Raw genomic sequence first — 26,965 nt, forward strand, 5'->3', positions numbered from 1 at the left:
AATATTTCACACGGGCCCTGTTATGCAACGGTTGTAACCTTGAAGAGGTTGCAGCATCACTGTGGTGCGGACGCGCTCTGCTCTGCGGGGAGGAGGCCAGGGATTACACTATATATTTGTGTCTTTTATTACTCACTTGCTTCGTTCATAGGCAAACTTGTGTCCCCAAATAGATGGCTGATTTGGCCTGTCGCACTAAAGAAAAACAAACATGAAAATGACTTCAATTTCTCTGTTTTATTTATCAAGATCATCTTAGACATGTATAAATTTGTCATAGTGTTTTTAAAAAACGAGAAAATAAGATTGCACATTCATGAAAAGAAATACAGATTGGCGTCTATCAGATATACAAGCTCTGTGGATTAAAGATTGATTCTGTTTGATTTTATGGCTTCATTGAGGTTGGAACTTGAACAAAAAAAAATGCAAAAAGACAAGACAGTGTAAAAAAAATATATCAAGTAAACAAGATTAGTATTTCCACATGTTCAGATGCATATCTGTCACTAGTGTAACGCACCTCACTTGGATAACAATTTGTAGCTGGGAATGAGTGTCAGAGATGCCACAGGCTAATAATTAAAACAACTTACAACTGCCAATAAAATTGACAGTAGAGTCAATGAAGTTGATGACGTATTCCTGACCTGCTCCCATTAAACTTGTGTACATGTCAGTCACTCCCCGCAGGTACACACTGCTGTGGGAAAGGTGTGATGAAGCTGCAGTGAGGAATGGTTCAATCTGTGAAGACATGTAGGCAGCGAGGCTGTGCGGCTGCAGCAGGAGCAGTGTCGGTAGTAACAAACTCAGGACTAAGGTGATCCATGTGGGCGCTGCCAGCCGTGAGCGCCCCGACCGGTGCGAGCCACTGTCATTGGGGACTGCAATTTTGTCCACCTCTCTGAGCTTCAGTGAGTCCCACTTTTTAACATCGAAATTGCGCATGAGGGGACCGACATCCGTGTCTTTCTGAGAGGGCAGCGGTGTCTCCTTCAGGACCCCCAACTTCTCCCGAAACTCCTGCATCTGCTGCAGAAAACACAGGGGGTCGGAGACGCTCCTGAACGATTCGGCGATGCTGAGCGCCCGTCTGTGCTCCTCCATCGCTGCGGTCAGCTTGGTGATTTCTGGATCGTACGCTTGCAACACCACCAGCTTCAGGGTCTCAAAATCGGACAGAATCTCGTTCTTTTTGCATTCGAGGGCACTGATGAGTTTGTCGAAATACTCTTTTACCTTTTCTGCGTCCTTGGTCACCGACTGTAGCGCCTTTTTCTTACTGGCTTGTAGTGTCTCCAGGCAGGACAGGATGTCTGCGCTCTGCCAGCTCTCCACCCCGTGCAGCAGCTCATCACACGCCTCCTTCTCTTGCACATATGCCTCTTCCAAGGAACAGAATTTATGCCCTTTATGGTCATCTGTTGTAGCGCAAAACCCACAAATGAGTTTTAAGTCCGTGGCGCAAAATATGTTGAGAGGCTGTCCGCAGTGTTGTTTACAAACAGACATCTTAGGCATCACTCTGATTTTGCTGTACTTCTCCACTATTCCGCGCAAAGAGTAGTTGATCTGCAGGCTGTTTGCGCCGTTGTGAGGGGTCTCTTTGCGGCAAGTGGGGCATTTGAGTGGTGTTCTGAAAGCCGGACCTCGGTTCCCCTCCAGAAGTCCTTCCAAGCATTTCTTGCAGAAGCTGTGCGAGCACAGCAGAACCCGTGGATCCTCGAAGAGACCGCAGCAGATCGGGCACGTAAGTTCGTCTTCTAACTGCTCCATGGTGTCCTGTAAACACATTATCCAGGCGTCAAATCGGTGCTTCATTTAAGTACAGAAAACCCAATAAATCAGCACGTCACTGTTAACAGGCTACACAATACGCACCCACACTCAGAGAGAGGCAGTACAGGTAACAAATTACACACGAAAATGCTGTAGCATCGCAAAGGATACAGGTTCTGCAGTCATGTTGCAGCTGTGTCTGGAGTATTCCCATCCTCAAAGTGAAACTGACTCGCATCGCTGTGCCCGCGTAAAAGCTTGGCACGGGCTGTGCCAGACCCTCCGTGTGCCCGTATAACGTCAAACACCATTCTGCTGTTTGAACTCTCTCTGTAACCAGCTGGCGTTGGAAGAAACTTGAAACCACGTTGCAAGACCAGGCTGATATATGTAAAAAACGTCAGTATGTTTATCTGACAGCAAACGATTTTCTTCCAGCTTTGTATTACAGAGAAGTAGCACAGAGGTTAGCTGTGTCGAGCCCTAAATTAGCGCCGTCTAACCAATCCAATGCGACAAATTATCGACAAGGCTTCGCGTTAACGTTGCTCCTGTTGGCAAGGTACTGAAGTAGGGCTGTGACAGATTTTGCAAGCGCATAGTAACATGCAACTACTGGACCAAAAGAATCACTCACCAGCTGCTGAGACGCACAGTGCAACGCAATCATGGCGCTTGTTGCTGTGCAGACTTCGCCCTTTCCGGGTAAAGAGTTAACCGTTTCGGTGGCGCACAGAAAATTGAAATACAGTGATTTCTTTTGCATTTGCGCTCAGATAAATTAAGATATACAGCAAAACGCTACCACCACGAAATGTGCTGGTATTTCGCGTTTTTTGATCGCTTAATCACGAGCACTGGGATGTTTACGTTTTTGTCCCTGTTGGGTAATTTGCAGAGGATCCCTGACAGTTGGATGGGGGAGGGGCTGTTGCTATGCAAAACATTACAGCGTGAAAAACTGTCAACTAGGTTTTAGTCCCAGCTTTGCATCACATGTTTTTACACTGGCCCACTTCAGTCGCCGTGTGAGTACTTGTCAATATAATGCCTCTGTAAACAGTTAACACGATAAAAGGCGCAGCTGGATGCGTCAGCTGCAAAATTAAAGTTCATTATGTCGCACTGAGCAGACAACAGGCACTTTATCTTGAAGCAGGACTAACTACATCGCGCATCAGCAACATTACTGCGTTAGCTGTATGTTTCATTCATCTGAAATCAACCCCTGAGGCTGCTCTTCAGTTATGAATGATCAATTCAGCACTGGTCCACTAAATATTTGACATATTTTCCAAAACTCACTTTCTTTTCACTCGTGGTTATGTAACATCGATATCCAATAGTTACTTAGTCACGTGTAGAAATTTTGACCTTGATTTTCTTCCCTTGTTTCCATGCCATCAGGAGCAACTGCCTATCTTAGCCACTGTGATTGGATACAGTTGGGTAGCAGGAGCTTATGCAGCTCCGCGCTCTGCCGCTGGGTGTCGCTGTTGTGTTCGGGCGGCCTGACGTCTTAACTCCAGGCACTCTTTGGTTTATGGTCTGGGTTTGTTTCCGGATGTTTAGCTAGTTTCGGGGCAAGAATGGCTGCGATGTTTACGTGTTGTCTAGGCTGCTGCGGAGATGGCGGATCGGGGCATATTCCCCTCAAAGAAATGCCCACTGTTCAGCTAGATACTCACCACATGGGTAAGTTAGTACGTGTTTAACTCTCACAGCTGGTGTCCAGACAGCTGATGTCTAACTCTGTGACAGGATGGGTTGCTAGCTAGCTAACCGATAGCTGCTAGCTGAATTAGCGTTATCGGCCAAGTATATATAGAAGGACTTTGAGTTTAGTGTTGTAACATACACGGTGTAACTTTTTCACAGCAGCCATTTTCACATGAAATAGTAGGATAAACACAGGAGTTACCACTGACACTAATTAAGGGTCTGATCCATTCAGATCTATCAGAGTCAGGGTGCTGCTGTTGTACATGTTGGCTCACTGGAAAGGCTCTGCTACACTAAATGGAATGGGGCCTTAATTATTATCTTAACACCCGTGTTTACCTTTCTATTTCATGTCAGTATTACTGCACTCGATAAAAAAGCCTTTCAAATGTGTATATGGGACGGTATAATGAATGGTTGCAGGTGTGTGCATTAACATTTCCTCTTTAATATACTTCCTAAAAATAGTAGGGGAAGATGTTCCCTTTTCCTTTACTTAAGTATAAATACTCCACTATGTAGTCAAAACCCAACATAAGGAAAGCTATTTAAGAATCATCATTAAAATCTGCTTAAAGTAACCAAAGTAAAAGTACTCATTTTACAGCAAAAAATTCTCTGTCAGTGTATTACTATAATAAGTTTTTTTTAATTAGTGTTATTGTCGTATTAATATGTATTCTGCATTTTGCTGATGTACATGTTTAAGGTTGTGTTAATTTAAACTTCTTTATATTACAGCTAAAACGATTAATCACATTAATTGCCAACTATTTTGACCAATGAATTAATTGGTTTGAGTAATCTTTAAAGAAAAGTTGAAAGTTTCTGGTTCCAGCTTGTTAAATGTGAATATTTTTTACATTTCTTTACTCTTTTAGGACAGTAAACTGAATATCTATGGGTTTTGGATACAACAGGACATTTGAGGATGTCATCTTGGGCTTTGGGAAACACTGATCAACATTTTTCACCATTTTCTAACATTTTATTGACCAAACAACTATTAATCAATTAACTGAGAAAATAATCATTATTTGCAGGCCACAATTCAATATCAAGCGGGCTGAACCAGTAAAACCATCGCATAATAACCTATAATAACCTGTAAAAAACACTACCAACAAAAAAAGGCATAACAATTCCACAGTTTGGTTAGTTGTTTGTTTTTAATAGAGCTTTCAGTTCTTCCAGGGAAACAAAGTTGTTAAGCAGTAGTGTGTTGTGAAGGTTGGTCTATAGCCAGAGTGCAGAAAGCTGCTCTACCGAGGTCTGAGCAAAGGGCACCTTGTAGAGCACTTCTAAAATATCAACTTATCATGAGCTCAGAAAAACAGCCCTGTTTTTGGCATCGTGGCCGTTCATTTTCCAGCTAATCCAAGAGTGTTTTAAGTTGTTTATTTAGCTTAAGACATAGAAGAATTTTCTCAACCCACAAAGCTAATCCTTCAGTTGACACAAACTTTCACATTCAAAATCACTGAATTTGGAGATACTTGGTTTTCACTGGACAGAAAGGGTGTGAAATCAAAGCTGTCTGACAAACTCAGTGAACTAAAAAGTGCCATTTTCCCTCTGAGATGTAGAGGAGTGGAATTATAAAGTTACCTAAATGGAAATACTTAAGTAAAAGTGAGCGCTTCGCTTCTCCAGCTAAACTCAAGACACTGCTGTCAGCCATTAGGATGAACACTTCCTATTCCTTTCATTTAATAAAACATATAGAGGGGTCTTCTAAAGTTTAAGGCATGTACACGTACTCTGCCTTAATGATAATTTGTGTCTGATATGTGTTGTTTTTTGTGTGTGGGTTTTTTTTTTTTTTCAGTTCAATTACCTTAAACACATTACTCCACCTTCAATGAAGAACAAAGAATGCATCTGTATGCAAAGATTTTTCATTTGAAATTGTAACACAAATTTGGACACAAGATGTGTCCCGTTTCACCGAAAAGTCTACTCTCAGTAAATATGTACTTAAACAGTGCAACCTGGTCCATACTTGGCTCCAAGTTGTGATGTCAGAAAATCCTGCTGATGCAAACACGTCAAACTGAGATTTAAGATGAGCACAGAAGAACTTTACAAGTACAGCAGATAGGGGTGTCACGATTCTCCAAATCTCCAAATTGATTGAACTTTCGATTTTAAGGTCAAAATGTAATTAGATTTTTCAATTAAACTTTTTTTCAGCACTGATGGTGTTGGTAAACTCTCAAGTCTTTATTTGTAAAGATCAATAGATCACTGATTTTATATATTTTCAAATTTAACTAACTAAAGTAACTTCAAACTAACCCTAACTCTGCTCACACATCATTCAGCAATGAAGGTCAAATATCCATTTTTGAGTTGAGGGGACTTTAAGGTATGGCTTACCTTAGCTTTACTCAATTAATCTTAACTGAAGCTTTAATTTGTTATGATAAAAATGTTAATTGTCAGCATTCAAAAACAACAACTGGTTTACAGGCATATGAACATACACATACTTTTGAACGACATATAGAAGAGAACTTGAACTAACCAACAGTGGTTGGCTCTGTGATTAGTTGTTTAATCAATCCACAAAAAATTATCTGCAACCATTTTGATAATTTATTAATTGTCTGTCATTTATCATGCAGAGATCTCAAACATTTTCTTTTTCCAGCTCTTCAGATGTGAGGATTTGCTGCTTCATCTGACTTGTATGATTGCAAATTGAATATCTTTGGTTTGTTGGTTAGACAAAACAAGTCCATTGAAGTTGTCATCTAGGGCACTAAGAAATAGTAGAACTTTTCACTATTTACTGACATTTTATGGATCAGACAAGTGATTGATCAATAAAAATATATGGCAAATTAATTGACAAGGGAAACAGTAGTGTCATGAATTACGCGTTTTTACTACAAGATGTTTCTTGTCTCTGTTTTACAGGCACAGATGTCGTCATTGTAAAGAGTGGCAGGAGGATATGCGGCACTGGAGGCTGTCTGGCCAACGCTCCTCTGCACCAGAACAAAAGTTATTTTGAGTTTAAGATCCAGTCCACTGGTAAGCACTTGGCTTGTAGCTCTTGCCTTCTTTTTTTTTTTTTTTTTTTTACTAGATTGACATTTTATGGTGCATTCCTAGTGGGAGTTATTGATACAGACACGCTGCAGTTTTTAGTAGCCACACCATCTTGTGACTGCATGCTCACTGATGGAATTCTGTTCACTTAAAGAGTGAGAGATGGTAAAACCTGAAAGCACAAGAAATAAGTTTTCTCACAAATATAACCTTCAGCAAAGCTGCTCTCATGCACCTCCATACTAGCTATGGATTTTTTTTTTAATTCAGTTACAGATTTGCTGTGCATTTGAATCTTTTTTTATAAAATGTTTGTTGCCACTGGCCTTTTCCATAAATATACATACAACCCCTATTCCAAAATATTGAGATACTGTCTAAAACAGAAAAACAGAATGCTGTGATTTGCAAATCTTTTTTTTTAAAACCAATATTCAATTAAATACAGTACAAAGACAAAACATTTAATGTCCAAACTGATCAAATGTATTGTTTTTTTAAATAATCATACACTTATTCTAAATTTCATGTCTGCAACATGTTCCAAAAAAGTTGGGACAGGGACATGTCTACCATTGTGAAACATTTTCTTTTAACACTGAGTAAGTTTTTTGGGAATTGCGAACACTAACTGTTGAAGTTTTGAAAGTAAAATTCTTTCCCATTCTTGCTTAATGTACAACTTCATTGCTCAACAATGCGGTGTCCCCATTATTGTATTTTGCGCTTCATAGTGCACCATACATATGTTGCTCAAAATCCTGTACAGATGCTGGCTTTTGAACTTTGCACCGGTAAAAATCTGGACGGTCCTTTTCCTCTTTAGCCCCAAGGACACAATGTCTATGATTTTCAAAAACAATTAGAGTGTGGACTCATCAGACCATAGCACACTTTTCCACTTTGCATCAGTCCATCTCAGCTGAGCAGAAGCCCCAGAGAGGTCAGCTGTATTTCTGGGTGTTGTTTTTATATGGCTGTCTCTTTGCATGGTAGTCTTGCATTTGTAAATACAAACAAAGACCTGTGTTTGCTGACAGCGGTTTTCCAAAGTGTTCCCAAGCCCATGTAAATATATCTTTTATAGATTAATTTACATTGTTAATGCAGTGCCTGAGGGGTCAGATGTTGGAATTTTGAAACATGTTGCAGGCATCAAATTTGGAATGAGTATATATTTACAAAAAACAATAAAGTTTATCTGCTTGAGCATTAAATATTTTGTCTTTGTACCATACAAAATTAAACGTAGGTCAAAAACGATGGGCAAATCATTCCATTCTGTTTTTATACCTGTTTTTACACAGTGTCCCAGCTGTTTTGGAACTGGCGTTTGTGTTGTACATTTTAGTCCTTTTTGTTAACAGTGTTTTACAATCGCAGATACTCACTGCCGTGCATTTTTTTTTTTAAGGTGTGTGGGGAATAGGTGTGGCTACACAGAAAGTGAATCTTAATCAAGTGCCTTTGGGCAGAGACACAAACAGCCTTGTCCTGAGGCATGATGGGTCTGTTTACCACAATAATGAAGAGAAAAATCGGCTACCCGCAAACAGCCTTCCTCAGGAGGGTGACATTGTGGTAAGTGCAACATTTTTATTTTATCTGATCCTGAATTTAAGTTTGATAACCTAATCTTTGAATCACATGGGCAGATAAGTTTTACAGGGGCTGAAATGATTTCTTATAGAGTAAATGTGCTTTAGTAATGGTTGCTGCTGTCTCATGTCAGTCAGGATCATGTGTATTTACAGAACTTAAATCAGCCTCTTCAGACGAATCATCTGCTAGAGGCCTGCTGGTCCTGTGAGACCCATGTAGAATTTGGTATTGTGGGGTTTTCACAAGGCATCACATGGTATAATTTGATCTGGATAGTCTAATGTTGTGCACCAAATTGCTATTTGCGTCAGCTTATCATAGATTTTTCATCTACAGATACAACATTGATTGATTTTTTATTTCAACAAACTTTCCTCTGTCAAGAATTATTTGGTAAAATGTGATGTTAAAGCGATAATTCAGATTATTTGAGGAGGTTGTAGAGGTACTTATTGATAGTCATTGTATTACCTACAGTAGATGATGGTTAATCATCCAGTCAAAAAAGTTGACTGGACTTTATTTTAAACTGATTTGCATAAAGGTACAAGATTACATGAAACGCTGCCAGAGCTGAGTGATGCATGCCTGCAAAAGTACAATTTACGATTAACGTTTGTCAGATTGCATGAGAGCCGTGATTGGTCATGAGCCGACTCAATGAGTGAGTGACCACAGTTTATGACAAATAGCCTGCTAGGATAACACAGATTGTTACCCAGTCACTTTTTCACCCTGACTGAACTCTGATTTCATTCAGCATTGATATATTTTCAGTACATAGGCCTTCATTGTTTTGTTTTTTTGACTTACTTACTCAAACTACACACTCACACATTTCAGTGCACTCAGTGCATTATTAAAGTTATTAGTGATTAATTTAATAGTTGACAACTAATCAATTATGTGATTAATAATTGCTGCTCTAGTCCTATACAGTTAGTTCCCAGGTTGACACCTCTCCCTCATAATATGGTCAATAAAAGATTATTTCAGAGCAGTTTTAACACTTTGGCAAAAAGAGTTATCCATGAAAGCCAGTCTTACACAGAATTTCTGTCCAGTTTTAAGTGCACATACAATACTTGCTTAGTACTTGCTTAATCAGGACAGCAGCTACTATAAGGTTGTATTGATACTATTTCAATACCATGCGTTTACAAACACAATATAGTATTAACATTTTTATTGAAGGTACCAAGCTATAAAAAAAGTTATCCAAGTGCTCATTCAAGACCTCAGTTCATTCTTAATGCCTGAAAGGTGGTGGGCAGGTTGTTCCTAAAAAGAAAAAAAGAAAAAACACGAAGAAGATAATGATCCCATTTTGTGTGCCAAGGACTTTCTTTTCTCTTTTTGCTGTGGTGTCCAAAGAAGTATTGAGTGTCTTTTTTTTTATACTAGTATTGTGTCTTAGTTTAAAATTCTGGTATTTTGACAATTGTATATGCAGATGAGTAATATAATTTATTTACAAACTCCTTAATATCTAAAAATTGACAAGTTGCAACATTTTCCCTCCACATAAAATGTTGAGTCATGTTTTTGTCTCATTCTGTGTCAGTTTGATGCATGTTTTTTTTCTTTGATGGAAGCGCCATTGACCATAATTATGAAGTGATAATAAAAGCTCGAGCCATCATGGTTAAATAGGAGAAAGTGTTAACTACAGGAACTGCAGGAAAGCAAGAAATACTGTTGGATGAAAACACAGACGTACCTTGTTTTGTTTCTAAACTGTTTGGCTTTCCAAAGCTTTCCCTACTCCACCTCACATGGGCTGAGCATGTGAAAGATCCTCATTGATTGTCTTTAAATAAGTTACAGCATCAAACTTTGAATAACTGTGCTATGTGAAGGTTTGCTTTTGATAGTTAGACCAGGGTTAAATATGTAATCATATTCACATGCAAAAATTTAGAAATTAATTCCACTTTTGTTTCTTTCTCAGGGCATCACATATGACCATGTGGAGCTGAATTTATACCTGAATGGAAAGAACATGCATTGTCCTGCCTCAGGGATCCGAGGCACTGTATACCCTGTTGTTTATGGTAAGTTTGTTAGTTGGCTGGTTAGTTTAAGTTGAACTGCTTTCTCAGGAATGCTATTGTGACAGTTACAATATTATTCCACTAGAGGGCTGTATTTGTACATTTTTATGTAATGCTGCTTATGTCAGGCCGTCAGCTGTACTTAAAAGGGTTTTTTTATTTGCTATTTGACCACAAATAGATTCCACACATCTAACATTGAGTAATGTGGACTAATCAAAACCAAACCTTTAACAGGAAGAGACAGTTGTGCTGCAGATTCTGTTCAAAGGCTGCAGCAGATTATGTCATTACCAGGCCTTTCCTCTGTGGGTGATATTAAAGCGGTAGTTCAGATTATTTGAAGCGGGGTTGTATGAGGTATGTATTCGTAGTCAGTACTTTCAGTGGATAGAGGTCAGCACATCCTCAGTTTGGAGAAGTAGAGAGGAGCAACATCATGGAAGCTAAGCAGTGGACAGAGCAAAAGGCATTTTAGCAACTTAAAAAAGGTGACCCCAAGTAAAATCAGCACCGCTTTAAGTGTAACTGTTTGTAAAGGTTAGTTAAGATTTATGAAAGTGACAAAAACATGAACAAACTAACCGATTGAGACAGTAGTAGTCCAGCATCTCCTGTGCCGTGTAAGGTAAAATTACTGTTTTTCTTTATAGAGTCTGGTTGCTTTCTGAAGAGCAATAGTTGGCTTATATAACAGTGGTTTCCTGTCAGAAAAGGCTGTCTGATGGCAAGATAAAGCACTGAAAATATTTTAAATATAGTCTACACTTATATATACTGATATCGAATTTTTTGGCTAGACCTTTTTTAAGTGGCTGAAATCCATTTTGCTGCCTACCCTGTCCTCAGCAGTACATTTCTTACCTTCCATGCTAGTACTCTTTTCTGCTTCTCCAGAGCAGGGGTGTACTGACCTCCATCTACTATGGGTATTACACTTTACTTTCAATAAGTACCTCATACAACTCCACTTCAAATAAGTGGAATGAATTCAACTGGCAATTTTTTTAATGGAAAAAAGGCTTCAGGTGCTTTATGTCCTACAGCAAGACTAATGCAACTAACTGTAACTAGTGACTTATTTGTTTGCACTTTCTTGCACAAACACCCTCTTCCTTTTTAAGACATTGTTAATATTTCTGAGATAGAAAATAGATTCATGTGATCAGACAATCACCCTGTATGCCTTCATAAATACCATCTTAAACATTCCAATTAATTTTCTGTTGTGTCGTTGTGTGTTTAAAAGACAAGACACTTGTTTGCTGTTAAGATTGTTATTCACTATTTTCTAGTAAGCATTTATATAAACTGAACTCCCATATAGGAATATTTACATGTTCCACTCACTTTTCCATAATAATGCTATGTTAAAAAATGTCTCTTAAGTGAATACAGCATGTTTCTGTCTGAAAATTATTCACTGGAATTATCCATGCCAATATATATCTTCTGTTTTGCAAAAAAATACCTTATACCTTTTGATTACATTTCTTCAAACACTGGACAGGCATGGATATAAAGAGCAACTTGACTGGTTGGTGGAGGCATACAACCACAAGGCAGTAATTCTATTTTTTAATTAAACAGCGACTACCTTTGCATTATTAAATACCAATGATGCCATAAAATAAGGATATTTCCATTTTCTATCCTTGCACTTTGGCTTGTATAATTAGACTGAATAAAAATTACATTATTTAATTAGGCAGCTAATGGAAAACCCTGAAATTGTAAGTTACCTTCCCACAAAATGTTAAGTGTTCACCAAATTAGTCCTCTGACCTGCAGTGGCACAAGTTCCCATGTGAGTTGAGGTGATGCTGCTTCTCCAGCTGAGAGCCGATGTATAAGATTAGTCAGTCAGCTGTGACCTCTGAGCTAAAGTTGAGTTAATAACATTCCAGCACCCAAAGATTTCAGTATTAACAAGCTTATACAAAATGTAACATTGTATACTGAGAGATTATCTTCAAATAGTTGCTGTTAGAAGCAATTTGACCTCATTTCTACAGAACTTTGCAGAATAAACAAGAAAAATGTTGGAATGTTGGCTATTTACCATAATATTGTTATTCTTGAGAAAGACATAGTTTAATTCTCCACTCAGTATCAAAGAGGCTTTCCGGGGAGTCCTTGGTACATTGATGGGTTTGACTTAGAAATATAATGTACTCAACAAACAAGAATTTTAAAAAAGAAGGAATTTAGCACTGTCCGGGTCTGGATGAGTATGGAAAAAAAGAAAGGCACTCCAGACTAATTACCCTATTCTGTTGTTTTTTTGTTTTTTTTTTAAATAAAATTCTGAATTTCTAAAGATGCAAAATTGGTCATACAGTGTTTTTCATGAACAGGCAGCCAGTGCCACCAAAATATTTACCATTAGGTGAGAGAGAACAGGCCAGAGTGAGCTTGATGTTGACAAAAGCAAGGCACAAAGTATTGCATGTGACTGAACGCACTCTGCTCTGCCCGAAGTGCCCTTTAACTGTTCCATGTCCAGGCAACCAAATTAGTTTAAAAGAAATTGCAGCAATATGTTTAAATTGCATGTTTACATAGCATCATATATAACAGAATATGTAGCTTGTCTGGACATTTGTGAGTTATGCAGTGATGTAGTTATCACAGAAGTATACGGAAACCATACCTTTGCGACTGTATGCATCACTGTTTCCATGAACGCACCATTTAAAAAAAACAACACTGCACAGATTCCGTGAAAATTAAATTATTTCACTTTTTCAACTTAAAAATAGGGCTGCACGATATTGGAAAAAACTGACATTGCGATTTGTTTTAACCCTGCGATATATATTGTGATATGAAAATATAAAGCAATTTTCACCAGATGACTTGAATAGCACTTTATGTTATGCTGCACTGCTGCCATCTTGTGGACAATTAACCTGCACTGATCTTGCGACTCACTCCATATGCAGGGGCGTGGTCTGCTTTGGCAAACTGATTAAGAACGATTGTGATTGGTGGATTGCTGCGTGCGGTGTGTGTCAGGTACCCTTGAAATTAAATGAGAACACGTTTAGTTCATTTGCCTCCTACATCGCAGGACCTGCAGTGTGACTATTGTGCACACGTACATTGCGATGACGATGCTCAAACGATATATTGTGCAGCTCTAACTTATATTTGGTTCACATTTATAAAAGAGACCAAAAAATATGGGAGTGACAGAAAATAATGAATGTAGCTAGTACTGCCGGTTAGTTTACTTCATCTTCATCTAGCTATTTGTATTCAGATGTAAAATATGGTGACAAATCTGGAAATTTGAGTCTGGAAGTTTGGATTGTTTTCTCATATATTTATTTATTTATTTTAATTCTGAAATGTAAAAGGTGTATAAACCCTGTTATTGGTCCAAGCTTCACACATTTGTAATGGTGCAACAATCATAACGTACATCTTGCATTACCCTAAAAGAAGTACTTAAACAGGGATATGCACAAGACGTGGTGTCATTTTTATTTATTTATTTATTTATTTTTAATATTTTGTTCCCATATAAGAGAACTATGTAACGCTGTTGCATTCAAAATTTAGCTCTGCAGTTTAAACAGTGAATTAGACCCTTAAACGGTATATTAATTTAATATACAGTGTATGATTGAAGTAGTTGTTTTCCTCAGCCCCCTTGTCCCCAGACTTGAAGCACAGGCAGGTTGTCTGCAGGCTGCAGAGACACTGAATGGGAACGCAAGGCGAGCGCAATATTATATTTTGACAATGACAACTGAGGTTGAGTCTTACACTGTACATTGATCAACTATTAATAACTGTCAATTTTCTGTCCTTTATCCGGAAACTACTGTTCTGCTCTCAGAATACACACTCTGAAGTTTGAGTTCAGTGACTAATGAATGAACATTCAGCATTAATTTGAACTCTAATTAACATGAAACGGGCAAACAAAAACAAATTTCCAAGGAGAATATTCTGATGGACAAGCCAGTATTTCAGTTTAGCATGTTTCCTTAATCTCTGAACATATCATTTAATGATTTTGTACAGTGAATATATTTCATATTTCTTCTCCTAAATAAAAACTGAAACAGGGATATGCACAATGTAATGTGATGTTTTGTTTTGTTTTAACTTAAATGCTGCTAATAGGAAAAAAAAAAATCTGTTTTAGAGATTTAACATGTTTACACTGTCTTTACTTTCTTTTGTTCCAGTGGACGACAGTGCCATCTTAGACTGCCAGTTTAGTGACTTCTATCACACACCACCGCAAGGATTTGAGAAGATCCTGTTTGAACAACAAATCTTCTAAAGGAGCACTTCAGCCTCAGCCCCTCTTTACATTGTCATCCTCCCTTATATCTCATAGCAACCTCTGTGACACTACAGTTTGACCTTGATTGGTTAATATCATTATGTGTGGCTTCGATGCCCCGTGTTTGTTTCCTGTGATTACTCTGTCTCTCTGCTGCTGCTCTGGATTGATGGTGGAGTATCCATTTGGGGATTTCTGATCATTGGTCAGCTATGATGGGCTATTACAGTCTGTGCTGATGGAAAACTATCAGACTGTCATATCATTACCTTGTGTCAGTGGTTATCACCCTGCGTTACCTGAAACACTTTCAGCTGCTGCTTACATTCTCAATCTGTGTATAGACGCCAGACAGTGGATGTAGTAGTAAACTGTTTCCATTGTTCAGGATCAGAAGCCATGTTTTGTTGACATTGCTTTATACTTTATACGCCATACTGACATCCCAGCATACGCCCTATATTTATGTGTATTTATTTGAAACACAGATCAAAGTGATATTTAATCTCTCTGGTTTGACAAAGCATGTCATTTTTTGGCCAGCAAGAGTGTGTGGACTAATGAAGGTTCAGCTACCAATACTACTGACATGTCAGTCAGTAATATCCCATGCACTTTTATGTTGCCTTCTTTAATTAAAAAATACAATTAAAGGCAGGGATATTGCAACACTTTTTTTTATTCATGTCACTGTTTCAATTTGAGTTGACACAGAGATGGTTTAAAATACGCCACCAAAATAAAATGCACATTCCAGGGGGCGGCCAGGGTCTGCCACCAATATGTATTGAGACTGATTTTGTTTTCCTGACACTTTTCCCATCCTGAAATCTTTTACAGTATAATTTATTCTAAATATCAGAATATTACTAGAGCTGGCGCTGGTTGTCTCTGATCAGAGATGTTATGATTAAAAATGTCAATCTGTTGTGTTGTATTGGCATTGCATATCCGCTGCTGAAGTGTGACAGTCAGATATTTCAAATGCTTGTCTTTGTTTGCACTAATGATGTTATTGTACAAGCAAATCCAAATATTGTTGATTCATTAAACTTTTGTGTCTGGAGGCATACTTTTTCAGAGTCCTGTTGTGTTCTTAGATTGTCAAGCTGGGGGGGTTCTTCAGCTTGTCCTCATACGTGCACGCTTTTTGGTTCCTGGTAGAACTTTTAATGAAGTTTCCACCTGAATCCATCTCAGATGATTCTACCTTGAACCAAGCACCCAACATAAAGGGTTATACCTATAACCTTTTGTGAAAGGTTCCATTCAGAATATCCTGCGAGAGGTTCCACAGAGAACCCCTCTGTGGTGCAGTGGTTCCACCTGGAACCCTCTTTCAGGCCTTTTCCACCAACTGGGCCTGTACTGGTTCAAGCACCTAATTGTGAACCGTGCTGAGCATTTCAACCAAAACTAAACTAGTTTGGAGCCTGAAAAGTTGGTTCCCAGCTGGATCCAAAAATGGCAGGTTTTCCTTGGGAACCAAAAGTGGACGTGTCATATTCCACAGGTTGTTGTCCATTCTGCGACACCCTCTCTTGATGACATCCTTGATTACAATGGTTCCACTCAAAACTACTGGAACAGTGACCTGGTTTACTATTTAGCTCAAACAAGAACCTATAGTGGATTCTACCCTTATGTAGAACACACCCAGGAAGATCTAAAAAATCCATTTGATAAGGGTTTCGCCTATAAATCTTTTATTTTCTGGGGGGTTCTACGATAAAACATAGTGTATTCTACAGATAAGGCAAGAAAAAAATCATCATGCAGCATTTTAACAATCTATGTTGCAATGACCAGAAAAAAAATTAACATTCATTTTTTCAACAAACCTTGAAGAACCCTTTGTTCCAGAGAGGGCTCTTTGAATGATAAAGGTCCTTAGTGGAACCCTCAGTCTAACAAAGAACCCTTAATGAACCCTTTCTTCAACAAAGGGTTCTTCAGAAGCAAAAGGTTCCGGGTAGACCCTCAGCACTTCACACATTTCTCTCTATCTTTTGTCTTTGTGTCTTCTGTGCTCTTTCTCTCAGCCTCCTTTTCTGTCTCTGTTTTCTTTGACATCCTCTTGTCTCTCTGCCTTCAGCATCACTGTCTGTTTGTTCATTTCTCTCTCCATCCCCTCCTCTTTGTTCTCTCACCCTCTATTTTCACTGCCTGTCCCTTTCTCTATGACTCCTCATTTGTCTCTCCTGCCAAATTGTAGTAAAAGTATATTCACTTTATTTATTTCATCTTTGTGTTTGAGTTTACATCATTCTGGATTTGAATTATAGAAAAGTACATAAACATAAGAAATGTGTATTATACAATAATATATTTATATAATCTAATTACCAAGAACATATACAGTATATCTCTTGGTAATTATATTGTATGGATATTGTATGGATTATATGATCAGGTCAGTTTTTGTTTGTGTTGAACAGCACAGGGACATAATGTTAATCTTATCCTGGGCACAATGAGCAGTAAACTCTACCTCTCATCTCCATCACTTTCTTGTTCTTGTCTCCATGTCTCTTCCCTTCTCAAAGCTGTAAGGAGGCAGGATACTTTAAAGTTTAACAATAAACCTTATTGTCCAAAATGACAATAGGGTAATGAAACAGTAAACTTTCGCAGGTATTTTTAATAATCACAAATAACTATAAATATAAAGGAAACATAAATAGAAAGAAAAATTGTATATCCAACTTAGATTAAGAAAAGGGGCCATTTATACATAAAACGCTGCCTAAACTAAAAAATAAAACAATATGCAGTCTGACCTGTAAAAAAAAAGTTCTCATATTAGCACATTTTGGACAATATGTACTCCAAAACGATATAGAGGCTTACCAAATATAGCTATCACCAGCAAAATATTGGCCAGGTGATATATATCGGTCAGGCTCTGCTTAATTTTAACAGGACTTTCAACCCTTTACACAAACTGAATTGAAAGAAAACATTTAAACTTCTGTTAAAAGTTTATCAGTTTCCCATTTGATATATGGAGTTAATATTGGCTGGCTAGCAGAGGAAAAAGTATTCAGGTTCTTTACTTAAGTAAAACTACTAATACCACACTGAAAATACTCAACTACAAGTAAAAGTCCCACATTCAAATTTTTACTTAAAATGTAAGTTTTATGCAAAATGTACTCAAAGCATGAAAAGTAAAAGACACATTGTGCAGTAAAATATGTCCTGTGAGAAACACATATCTCTGAAAATTCAACTTTTCATGAGCTTGGAAGATTTGATGCATTTACCAGCTAAACCAGAATAAAAACAAAGCAAACAATGACTGTCCAGTTTACTAGTAGTGGAACTCCAAAGTATTAGATGGCAGTCTAGAAAAATCTGAGACACAAAAATCACACAAAATCCTGTATTAACTCATGGATTAACCAACATGTTTCAATTCATAGAGTCTTTATCGGGGTCCAACAGCCATTGTTTGCTTTATTTTTATTGAACCACAGGCCCTATCCTTGAAGAGCACTTCATGTTTAATTTTTGTAAAACCAGCAGTAATACGACTAGTTTATTTAGCTTTAGAGCCATAAATCAACATGTAATGCATCAGGTTATCAGGTTGCCACACTAAAGTAAAATTATTTTACAGACACCATATTTTGCTTTTTGGGGTTTTGTATTTACTTTAGTGTGTTATATAGCTTTTAAGTGCATGTAAAACGTTTGTGAAGGTATTAAGCTCAAAGTCCATGTCAAAGGGAGTTATTCTCTGCAACAGAAAATACTGCTTCTGAATCACCTGAGACTCCGTGTTTGTAAATCCAGGCTTTGTTCGCATGGATTTAGCCTATTAAAGCTCCCATGACATTCCCAGAGTTTGTCTTTTTCTGGCAAAAGATTTTAAACAGCTGACGATCTCTTACACTCAGGGATGATAGCAAATTCGTGTCCAATGAAAGTCTTTCTTGCTTATGGCCAAGGGAGCATGGAGGACAAATACATTCATTCACCGGAGTGGACTGGAGTGGTTCCTGGGGCCTCGGGGCTCAAATGCACAACTTTACAGCTTTATTCCAAGTGAAAATGGATCATATTTTATGGAGAAAATATGTTCAGGTTCTCCTCTGTTGTCCTCTGGCTACTCAGATTCAACCCTCTCTTATTTAATTACAGAGTTTCCTGATGGATGGATGGTTTTAGCTTACTTGTTGCTAATTTAGCTAACCATAACTGCTGTTAGCCGCCATTAGTGGCCAACAGAACTGGGCAGCAGCCTCCCAGTGAACATGGCCAGTCACTGGCAGATCACAGTCAATATGCCAGTAGGGCACATGGCCTCCGAGACCAACAGGGAATACAGCACCGAGGTCTTACCAAGGTGGTATTCTTGCTGGGTTTGGCTCCCAGTACCTATCCAGTGCACCTTCAAGAGGGATAAAATGATTTAACCATTTGGCTCTTGAAGGCTTTAAAATTGCTATTGGGGCAAATAGATCAAATTCTGGTAGCAAAACAAGTAATTTTGAAAAACATGCATCAGGAGTTTTACAGCCATGTCTTTCAAAATGTAAGTTTATGGGACAAAGTCTTTTTTAGGTGCATTGCATCACATGATGTTGTCCTTACACAGTTTGGTCACTGTGTCAAATTGGCTTCAAAGCCTGGTGAGCTTCCTGGAGGCTTGTTTGTTCTGTTACTTGGTGACATCACTATGTAACAAATTTGGTGTATGAATAATGTATGAATGGAATTTTGAATGTGCTTGGGGCCTTAAAAGAGACAGGGGTTAAATCAGAAGACAGGATACTCAGGACAAAACGTATGACAATTCAATTATATTTTTTATCTTATTTATTTATTTATTAATTTGTTTGTTTTCAGCATTTTGCTGACCCCTGTCCCCCCCTGTAGGCCACCAGGCCCCCGCTTTAAAAATCATTGTCTCAGACCAGTCATTCCCAGAGACTGGGTCATGACCCAGAGGTCGGGCACAAGAGATTTTATTTGGGTTGTCAAAGACTATGGAAGAATATCTGCAAATTTAAGATTTATATTTGTAGTATTCCTTTTATAAAGCCTTTAAAATGTGTATATTGTTTTACTGGGGAGAGGAAAAAAACGAAGCCCTGTTAATTCTGCCTAAATGCATTTGTCTCATTTCTGAAGTAGGCTAAAATGTCCTATATTGTTTTCCTGGTGAGAGGAAACCTCTCCTGACCTGATCTGTTAACTCAGCTTAAATGTTATTTTTATTTATTCATCATTTATAAAGTATTTAATATGTATGTTTTCAATAACATGCTTGAAGATAATTTAAGGTGATGCAGACATGTAAGAAAATGGGTAGGAACATTCATTTAGTGCACAAATTAACTGTTCCCAATATTTATTGCTTACTGTGAACTGGGTCGCCATGGCTCATCATTTTTAAAAAGTGGGTCCCCATAAAATGTCTGGGAAACACTTATTATACAATGATCTCCATGGAATTAAAAGAAAATAAAATAGTGAGTTATTGACCATGAACACATGTAAACCTTGTCTAGTGGAAACTCAAAACAAAAGAAAGATTGAAAATGAGCATAATATGACCACTTTAGGGCAAATATAATACACAAACGTGAGTGACTTCAGTGGAGGGTATACGGCCATGTGTTTGCGGATGTCTGTTGTGACCATGAAGGCTAAGGTGAATTTATTATGACTGCGTCGAGGGAGCCGTGGAAACCAGGACAGCCCATGCAAGAGGGGGTATGCATTAACTCCTCCCCTCACTCTGCGTCCTGTTACGTCCTCCTCCTCCTCCCCCTCTCTGGAGCCAGCAGCAGCACAGGAGCTGCCGTGCCTCGTCTTTACACGGAGGAGATCCCGACAGCCGGAGTGATAGCTAAACCCCATACAGCCATGGCAGAAAACGCCGGCTTAGAAAACCATCGCATCAAGAGCTTTAAAAACAAGGGACGTGATGTCGAGGTGAGCTGACACACAAATGCGAGTGTAAATAACACGAATCGAGTTGTTTTAAGGTAGAAAACGAAGTCTTTGGGCCTCGTTGGGGGAGCCTGGCCCCGGCTGCAGCTGCTAGCCAGCCAGCTAGCTTGTGTAAGCTAACGTGAAGAGTTCGCCATCAGAAGTGCTTACTGGCCTGTCTTGATAACGGTACATTTTCCCATGTAATTAAGCGATTGTGGTTATCTTTATCTAGTTAACACCAATGACCTAGTAATATTCAGTAGTTAATACCTGAAAAGACTGAGCAACATCACAATTGGACTGTTATAATTGGGGGAATTAAGGGCTGGCGATGTAGCTGTCACTGCCAGCTAACGATAACTAGCTAACCTAACGTTACTTGGATGGATACCGGTCGCAAGCGAGGCTGGGCCTGGCCCGGCATCATAATCTTGACATTTGCTATGTTTTACAGTCAGCTGACCTTAAGTAATACCAGTGCTAACTTGTGAACGTCATATACATGTGTCATAATTAGTAAAACGTGGGTTTAGTTTGAATTACATGGTTGGTTCACGTCCACCCTAACCAAACATTGCCCCTCCTTGTTAGCCTGCTAACGCTGTCAAGCACATAGCTAGCATGTAATGCCAGGTGAGCCAGCTGAGCTGAGCTGTTAGCTATAAGCCACTAAACACTTAGCTGTATGGTGCTGATGCGATGACCTTAGTTTTACGACCTACTTTTGTGTGAAAACGGCCAATGTGTTGTTAATTTATAGTTTGATTGGGATCCATCTGTGAGAAATAGGTAGCTACGTTTGACTTGGATAACATTGAGCAAGCAGTAACATTACTGTTAATTATAACTTGGTCCAACGCTGTAACGTTATCTTTCATTTCTTAATGGTTATACTTAGACGTTTTTCAAGTAGACGTAGCTATGTTAAAGGGATAGTTCACCCAAAAATTAAAAGTCAATCATTATTTACTCGTCCTGATGCCAATTGAAGGTCGGGTTTAGCTTTTTAGTCCACAAAACACTCCTGGATTTAAACAAGAAAACAATGTTACAGAATCCCAAACAATGTAAGTGAGTGATGACCAGTTTCCAAAGGCAAAAAGCAACCACCACCACCCCCAAAAACAAACAAACAAACAAACAAACAAAAACGAACATAAAATGCCTCCATACTGCTGGTCTGGTCTAATTCAAGTCTCCTAAAGCCCTCATATGCTAAGTAGGCTTGAAAGAATTCGTTTCCACCATGTTTTTAGCCTAAATGTTCACTGTAGATCCTTAGCTTGGAGACACGTTCACATGCACGTGCACACCACCTGAACTGGGTGTGTGTGGTGTGACAGTATGTGCACAAATGAATGGCATGTTGAGGCTTTAGGAGACTTGATTTATGCCTGGTGAGCAATATGAAGGCACTTCATGTTTGTTTGTTGTTCCAATTGTTTCTTTACATTTGAAAACTGATCACCATTCACTTACATTGTTTGGGATATTCTGCGATGCTGCTTTCCTGTCAAACAGCATGAGGTTCAGTAGGTAGTGACTGAATTTTAATTTTTGGGTGAACCATCCCTTTAATCTAAAAGTGAAGGATAATTGTGCTGACTTTACTGGCAAGTCATATGTTCCAGAAAACACTACTGGCATACTATGGGTCCTACTGTCGTCTAAAGCGTTGGATTTTGCAGCATCATTCAACTAACAAGTCTAATTATAAATCTCTCTGACAGCATTTGCCTGTTATGCTCATTGACATGATGACCAAACCATTTGGCAAAGGCTGTGTTCAGATGAGCCAAGAGAGGAGAAGCTAACACTGTTGGATCAAAAAGAAGATGTCAAAGTAATAGGTATAGGTCTGCAGGTAGGGCTGGGCAATATATTGATATTGGTATTGTGATATGAGATTAGGTATCATGTTAGATTTTAGATGCCCTTATAATCTGATATAGCATATCAGATATATGTGTTGTCTTATCCTGGTTTTAAAGACTGTATGACAGTGAAGTGATGTAATTTTCTGAACTTACCAGACTGCGCTAGCTGTTCTATTATTTGCCTTGAACTACTTATTCATAATATCCACATTACTAGTGATTATTATTTGAGCCTTTCTGAGCCATTTTCCCCCAAAAATAAACTGATTCAGAACTTGAAAAGTTTTTGGTTCCTTGCTGGAACCAAAAATGACAGTTTTTCCCTAGGACTTGAAGTGGGTGTGTCATTCTACAGGTAGCTGTGCATTGTACATTGCCCCCTGTTGATGACATCCTTGATTACAATGGTTCCACTCAAACTGGTAGAGAAGTGGGCAGGCTCACCAGAAAGCACTACGGTCTCAAGGATCTTGAGCAGAACCAGTTCAAAAATCAGAGCTAATTTGGTGGAAAAGGGCCTTCTGGCTGGAGTGTTTGTGACTGTCATGATGCTCAGGCTTTCACAAATGGATTGAGCATTTCTGTGTTTATTTTCTTAAGCAAAACGTAAAGGTATAGTATGCAACCTTTTCCAAAACAAATAAACCAATGTATAGACTCATGTTAAATAATCACTTTCAGACATCACTTATGAGCCACTAAAAGTGTGTCTGTGTGTGCAGAGGCCCAGCCCACTGCCTGTTTTTCCATATTTTTGTCATTGTTTTACTGTGCTCGGCATGTTTCACCAACCCAGAACGCTAGTATTGGACATTCTGATGCATTTACAGCTTGGACACATCCTACTCTACCTACTAACTAGCCACCATATGATGGGCTTAACCAGCTACTGATATACAGCCATAATTAAAGTAATTCTTCACTAACTTTCATCTCAACCAGCAATCACTGATTTATGTTTAATGCCAACATTAACTTGTGTTGGATCCATTCTGTAGGCTGGATGCATTTTTGCTGAACTGTTAAGGCAGTGACATCTTGCTTTTGTGTAAAGCTAGTTTGGTTTCATAATAGACACTGGCTGTATAGAGTTTTTGTTTTGTTTCAGCTTGAAATTATCCCAAACTTTGAACAATCATTCATCATTGTCTTTGGCCTGTCTCTTCTTTTTGCCTTGTGCTATTTTCTCTCTCTTCCTCCACTTTGCAATGTGCACCATCAAATCAGGTCTTCTTTACGTCACGTCCACAGCGTCAGCATGTTATGTGACAGTAATAACCATCTGTGTGAAACACGGTACGCTGTATATAGTCATATGGATTAAACAAAGCTTTGATGCAAAACACTTGCATTGTTGATTTGTAGTAATCAGGTTACTCAAGGAATTGTTTCAGTCCCATGTTGGACCAAAAGAAAGATGTCAGAGTAACTAGTACCTAGTCTTGCATAAACATAATATGTCTGTAATTTAACAAAATGCAACTCTCTCAGTCTGAGGGTTTACCAACACAAACACCAACACTGTATGTCTGAAAATGTCCCTTCAAAATCCATCAGGAATTGGAATTTCATTGTCAACTGCCTCAAAGCACAGATTGATGCCCCATAGGTGGTTGTTTTGAAACTCAGAGTCAGTGTGACAAGCACATGGCTACTATGACAGACAGACTTTGCCAAGTGCATTCCTGATGCTATTTCAGGCATCTTGGATGTCTGACCTGGGTCCTCTTAAGAGCCTCTGCATGAATTTGAGTTTTCCTAAATGGATGACTCAGACTACAGCAGGAAGAAATGCCAGTTTGGGTTTTATTTATTTAGGTCAGGCATAACAGATTGCTCCTCATTTCTGACATCATTAGGAACAGCTTTGAATTGCAAAGCTTAAAGTCCAACATGCTGCAGGTCATACGATCCTAGGGCTGGGCAGTATAGCTGAAAAATGTATCATGATAAAAAAAAAAATCAGTTGATATTGACAATTATTACATAATTAAATACCTATTTTTAATAAAGACCAGGAGAAGGCTGATTTGTTTTTAATTTAACGGCCTTACTTTGAATTTAACCACTTTATTTATCAGTGCACACAGTCAATACACTGACTAGATTGTCAGTGATGCAACTGAACAGCACACCTGTTAAATGATTGGCTCTTTGTGTGTCACTTGTAGTACAGTCCATTATCAACGGATATGATGGGCTGTTTATGAGCCAGGGCATATTCCTTATTTGCTTTCATGGCAGTTGGCACTTAATGCAGTTAAATGAAAATATTGAACACTTGCTATTGATTAAGTGTCTATTGCTGATACATATTGTTTTATTGCCCAGGCCTATAACATCATGTGTTTTTCCCCTTGATATCATACAGACAATTTTAACTTTTTCCCTTTTGAAATACCATATTTCTTGCCATGCAGAATCGCAGGTTTCATAATATTTATTTATTTATTTATTTATTTGAGTATTTTCTGTGGTGCCTCTATGGACTCCAGCAATTTTGTCTTTGTAGGCATTTATTCGTTGTGAACAGCACCCAACATATTTTGGTACAACAATCACTGGAATTGGGAAAATAAGCCTGTCTAAATGTACTGGGCTGCATTCGTTGTTCATGAACTATTGTATTTTGACGTTCTGCTGTCTTTAAAAGGGACATTTTTGTTTGGGTCAATGTTATGACATTATTGTTTGTTATGCAGTGGTTGGGAGACACCTCTTTGCTCCGCAGCCTCCTGAGTTATGACTGTCCCAGATTACGCAAGAGGCTATTTAGGAAGGCAACATGAACCTCTTCAAACAGTCACAAGATCTAGTCCATCTCAAACTGTTCGGGATGAACTGGAAACCCAACAGACACAGAAACACAGCAATTACTTACTGCTGTTCCTCACTTGTACTGCTTTTGAGTTGTTTTATAGATCTCTTACTTTCAAATGTTATACTTGTGGTTCTGTTTTTAGGATGTAATCGCGGATTCATGCCTTAATTGATTAAAAAGCCATTGACTGGCCCAATGTTGTTACAGTTTTGTCTTTTGAAATGGTTATGGGATCAATTACATACTTTATTAATAAGGTGTAACATAATCAAATGAAAAACATACAATTTGATTTCTTTTGTTCGTGTATGTTTTTGTGATTTATTGGGTCATTCTGTTAGCCATGTATATGACTTCAGTATATATTTTCTCTGCAGTAAATGGTTGAATATCTCAAATGTCAAAAAAAGAAAAAAGGTTTCTCATGTACTCTTTCTGTTTCTTTGTTACAGACTATGAGAAGACATCGAAATGAGGTGACGGTTGAGTTGAGAAAGGTGAGAAAAGAGGCACCATCTGTCCACACACATCCACCAGGCATCAGTCAAAGTATCCGTCAGCAGTACCAGTACTTTAATTCATCATTAATATCAAAGACAGGGCTCGAGCCCATAGTGAGCTGGCTTGTAATGGAACAAAGCCCTATTCATCAGCCATTACATGGCCTCTTGCAACTGACTAAGCATTTATCATAAAAGCTGTTGCAAGCCATGTATTTTTAATTTCCTTCTACACATCTGCTATTCTGTCAATTCCGTTTTGAGACACACCTGTGTAATTTATTCTCCCCCTAAAGTTAATAGTTGTAACCCACAAATTTGTTTTGTCATTTTATTAACATCCAATACCTTCTGAAACATTTATCTATGGAGCGTTGTCTGTATTTCTGTTGTTGTGTTTTTTTAAATTTTTGTACACTTGGGCAAATTAAATGGTGGAATTCAAACTTTCTTGGCTGGCCCTCTGGATTGGATCATAATAGGACATTTGGATTAGTGTTCTGTATGTGGCAGTGGTCAATGTATACACTTAACAGCTAGCTGTGTTGGACTACAGATGGAAATTAGTGCCTGGCTAAATATAGTGCGGTCATGTTTTCATTTCTTGTAAATGACCTCTGTCCTTTAATTAACTAAACTAAACCAAGCAACCTGTCTATAAATGATGTGATGTTTATTGAGGCCACAACAAGGAACTTTGATATTTTGTTGATTTTGGAGGCCCCTGTGAACAAAAGCAGTATATTTTGTGGTTATCTGGCAGAAACTCTTAACACAAAAATGTAAATAATCGACATAAAAATATCCTCCAGCTTCTTTTTAAGAGGCTAACAGCCATTAAGAACAACTATATAGAAACAGTCTCCCTGTGAATGGTCTTATTTACTAATGTAGGTCATAGAAAGACATCAATAATAAATTGACACTGTTTCATGAGCAGTTAAAAATTCCTTGTAGTGATTTTACCAAGGGGTAGGAGAAAAAAATAAATTCTGATAAGTATTGTGATTCTCTCTCTTTATTTTACAAGTCCTGAATCTTTTTTTTTTTTAATCCTGACTCTCTTATTTTATATAAATGCATAACTAGCACTTTGTCTGTTAGCTCAATGCTAAGACATAATGGGAAATCCCATTGACACTCTAAAGAAATTAGCATCACACTTGCTATAATAATATCTTAACAAACAAATACATTGTACTTCACACGCTTAACATAAAATGATATGTGTACACATACTTTAAGGCATTCCTTTCCTCTGATCAGTGGAAACAAAGTAATAGCTGCTGACATTGACATAG

The 26,965-nt window shown here is 38.2% G+C and overlaps 3 protein-coding genes across 4 annotated transcripts in view; 2 read left to right on the forward strand and 1 right to left on the reverse strand.

Annotated features, from left to right (window-relative positions):
- Positions 1-222: 222 nt before the first annotated feature.
- Positions 223-2,467, reverse strand: trim13 (tripartite motif containing 13). Of its 2 annotated transcripts, none has more exons than XM_084724704.1 (2): positions 2,420-2,467; positions 223-1,785 (listed from the first exon to the last, which is right to left on the reverse strand). In XM_084724704.1, exons 1-2 carry the CDS (start codon positions 2,450-2,452, stop codon positions 583-585), a joined length of 1,236 nt encoding a protein of 411 aa, XP_084580830.1. In that variant the 5' UTR covers positions 2,453-2,467; the 3' UTR covers positions 223-582. The 2 variants fall into 2 exon arrangements, with proteins under 2 accessions (XP_084580830.1, XP_084580829.1); XM_084724703.1 differs by lacking the exon at positions 2,420-2,467 and adding an exon at positions 1,885-2,413.
- An 828-nt stretch (positions 2,468-3,295) lies between these two features.
- On the forward strand, positions 3,296-15,288 carry spryd7b (SPRY domain containing 7b). The gene is made up of 5 exons (XM_084724705.1): positions 3,296-3,477; positions 6,427-6,543; positions 7,976-8,142; positions 10,115-10,217; positions 14,420-15,288. The coding sequence occupies exons 1-5, from the start codon at positions 3,372-3,374 to the stop codon at positions 14,515-14,517; spliced, it is 591 nt and encodes a 196-aa protein (XP_084580831.1). The 5' UTR covers positions 3,296-3,371; the 3' UTR covers positions 14,518-15,288.
- A 5,015-nt stretch (positions 15,289-20,303) lies between these two features.
- Positions 20,304-26,965, forward strand: part of kpna3 (karyopherin alpha 3 (importin alpha 4)) — a 30,978-nt gene continuing 24,316 nt past the window's right edge. The window contains exons 1-2 of the mRNA XM_084724706.1: positions 20,304-20,466; positions 25,617-25,661. Coding sequence (XP_084580832.1) covers positions 20,398-20,466; positions 25,617-25,661 — 114 coding nt within the window. The 5' untranslated portion in view covers positions 20,304-20,397. The remainder of the gene's footprint in view (positions 20,467-25,616; positions 25,662-26,965) is intronic.

The sequence above is a fragment of the Lutjanus erythropterus genome, chromosome 8 (genome assembly GCF_056507025.1).
Source record: "Lutjanus erythropterus isolate fLutEry1 chromosome 8, fLutEry1.hap2, whole genome shotgun sequence".
Classification (NCBI taxonomy): domain Eukaryota; kingdom Metazoa; phylum Chordata; class Actinopteri; order Lutjaniformes; family Lutjanidae; genus Lutjanus; species Lutjanus erythropterus.

What these genes read in the sequence shown, in the direction of transcription:
- trim13 (XM_084724704.1), bottom strand. Translation starts at nt 2,452, where the DNA reads ATGATTGCGTTGCACTGTGCGTCTCAGCAGCTG. An exon ending in ACTGTGCGTCTCAGCAGCTG is followed by an intron (nt 1,786 to 2,419) that starts GTGAGTGATTCT and finishes ATGTGTTTACAG; the next exon opens with GACACCATGGAGCAGTTAGA.
- spryd7b (XM_084724705.1), top strand. Translation starts at nt 3,372, where the DNA reads ATGGCTGCGATGTTTACGTGTTGTCTAGGCTGCTGCGGAGATGGCGGA. An exon ending in CTCAGGAGGGTGACATTGTG is followed by an intron (nt 8,143 to 10,114) that starts GTAAGTGCAACA and finishes TTTCTTTCTCAG; the next exon opens with GGCATCACATATGACCATGT. An exon ending in TGTATACCCTGTTGTTTATG is followed by an intron (nt 10,218 to 14,419) that starts GTAAGTTTGTTA and finishes CTTTTGTTCCAG; the next exon opens with TGGACGACAGTGCCATCTTA.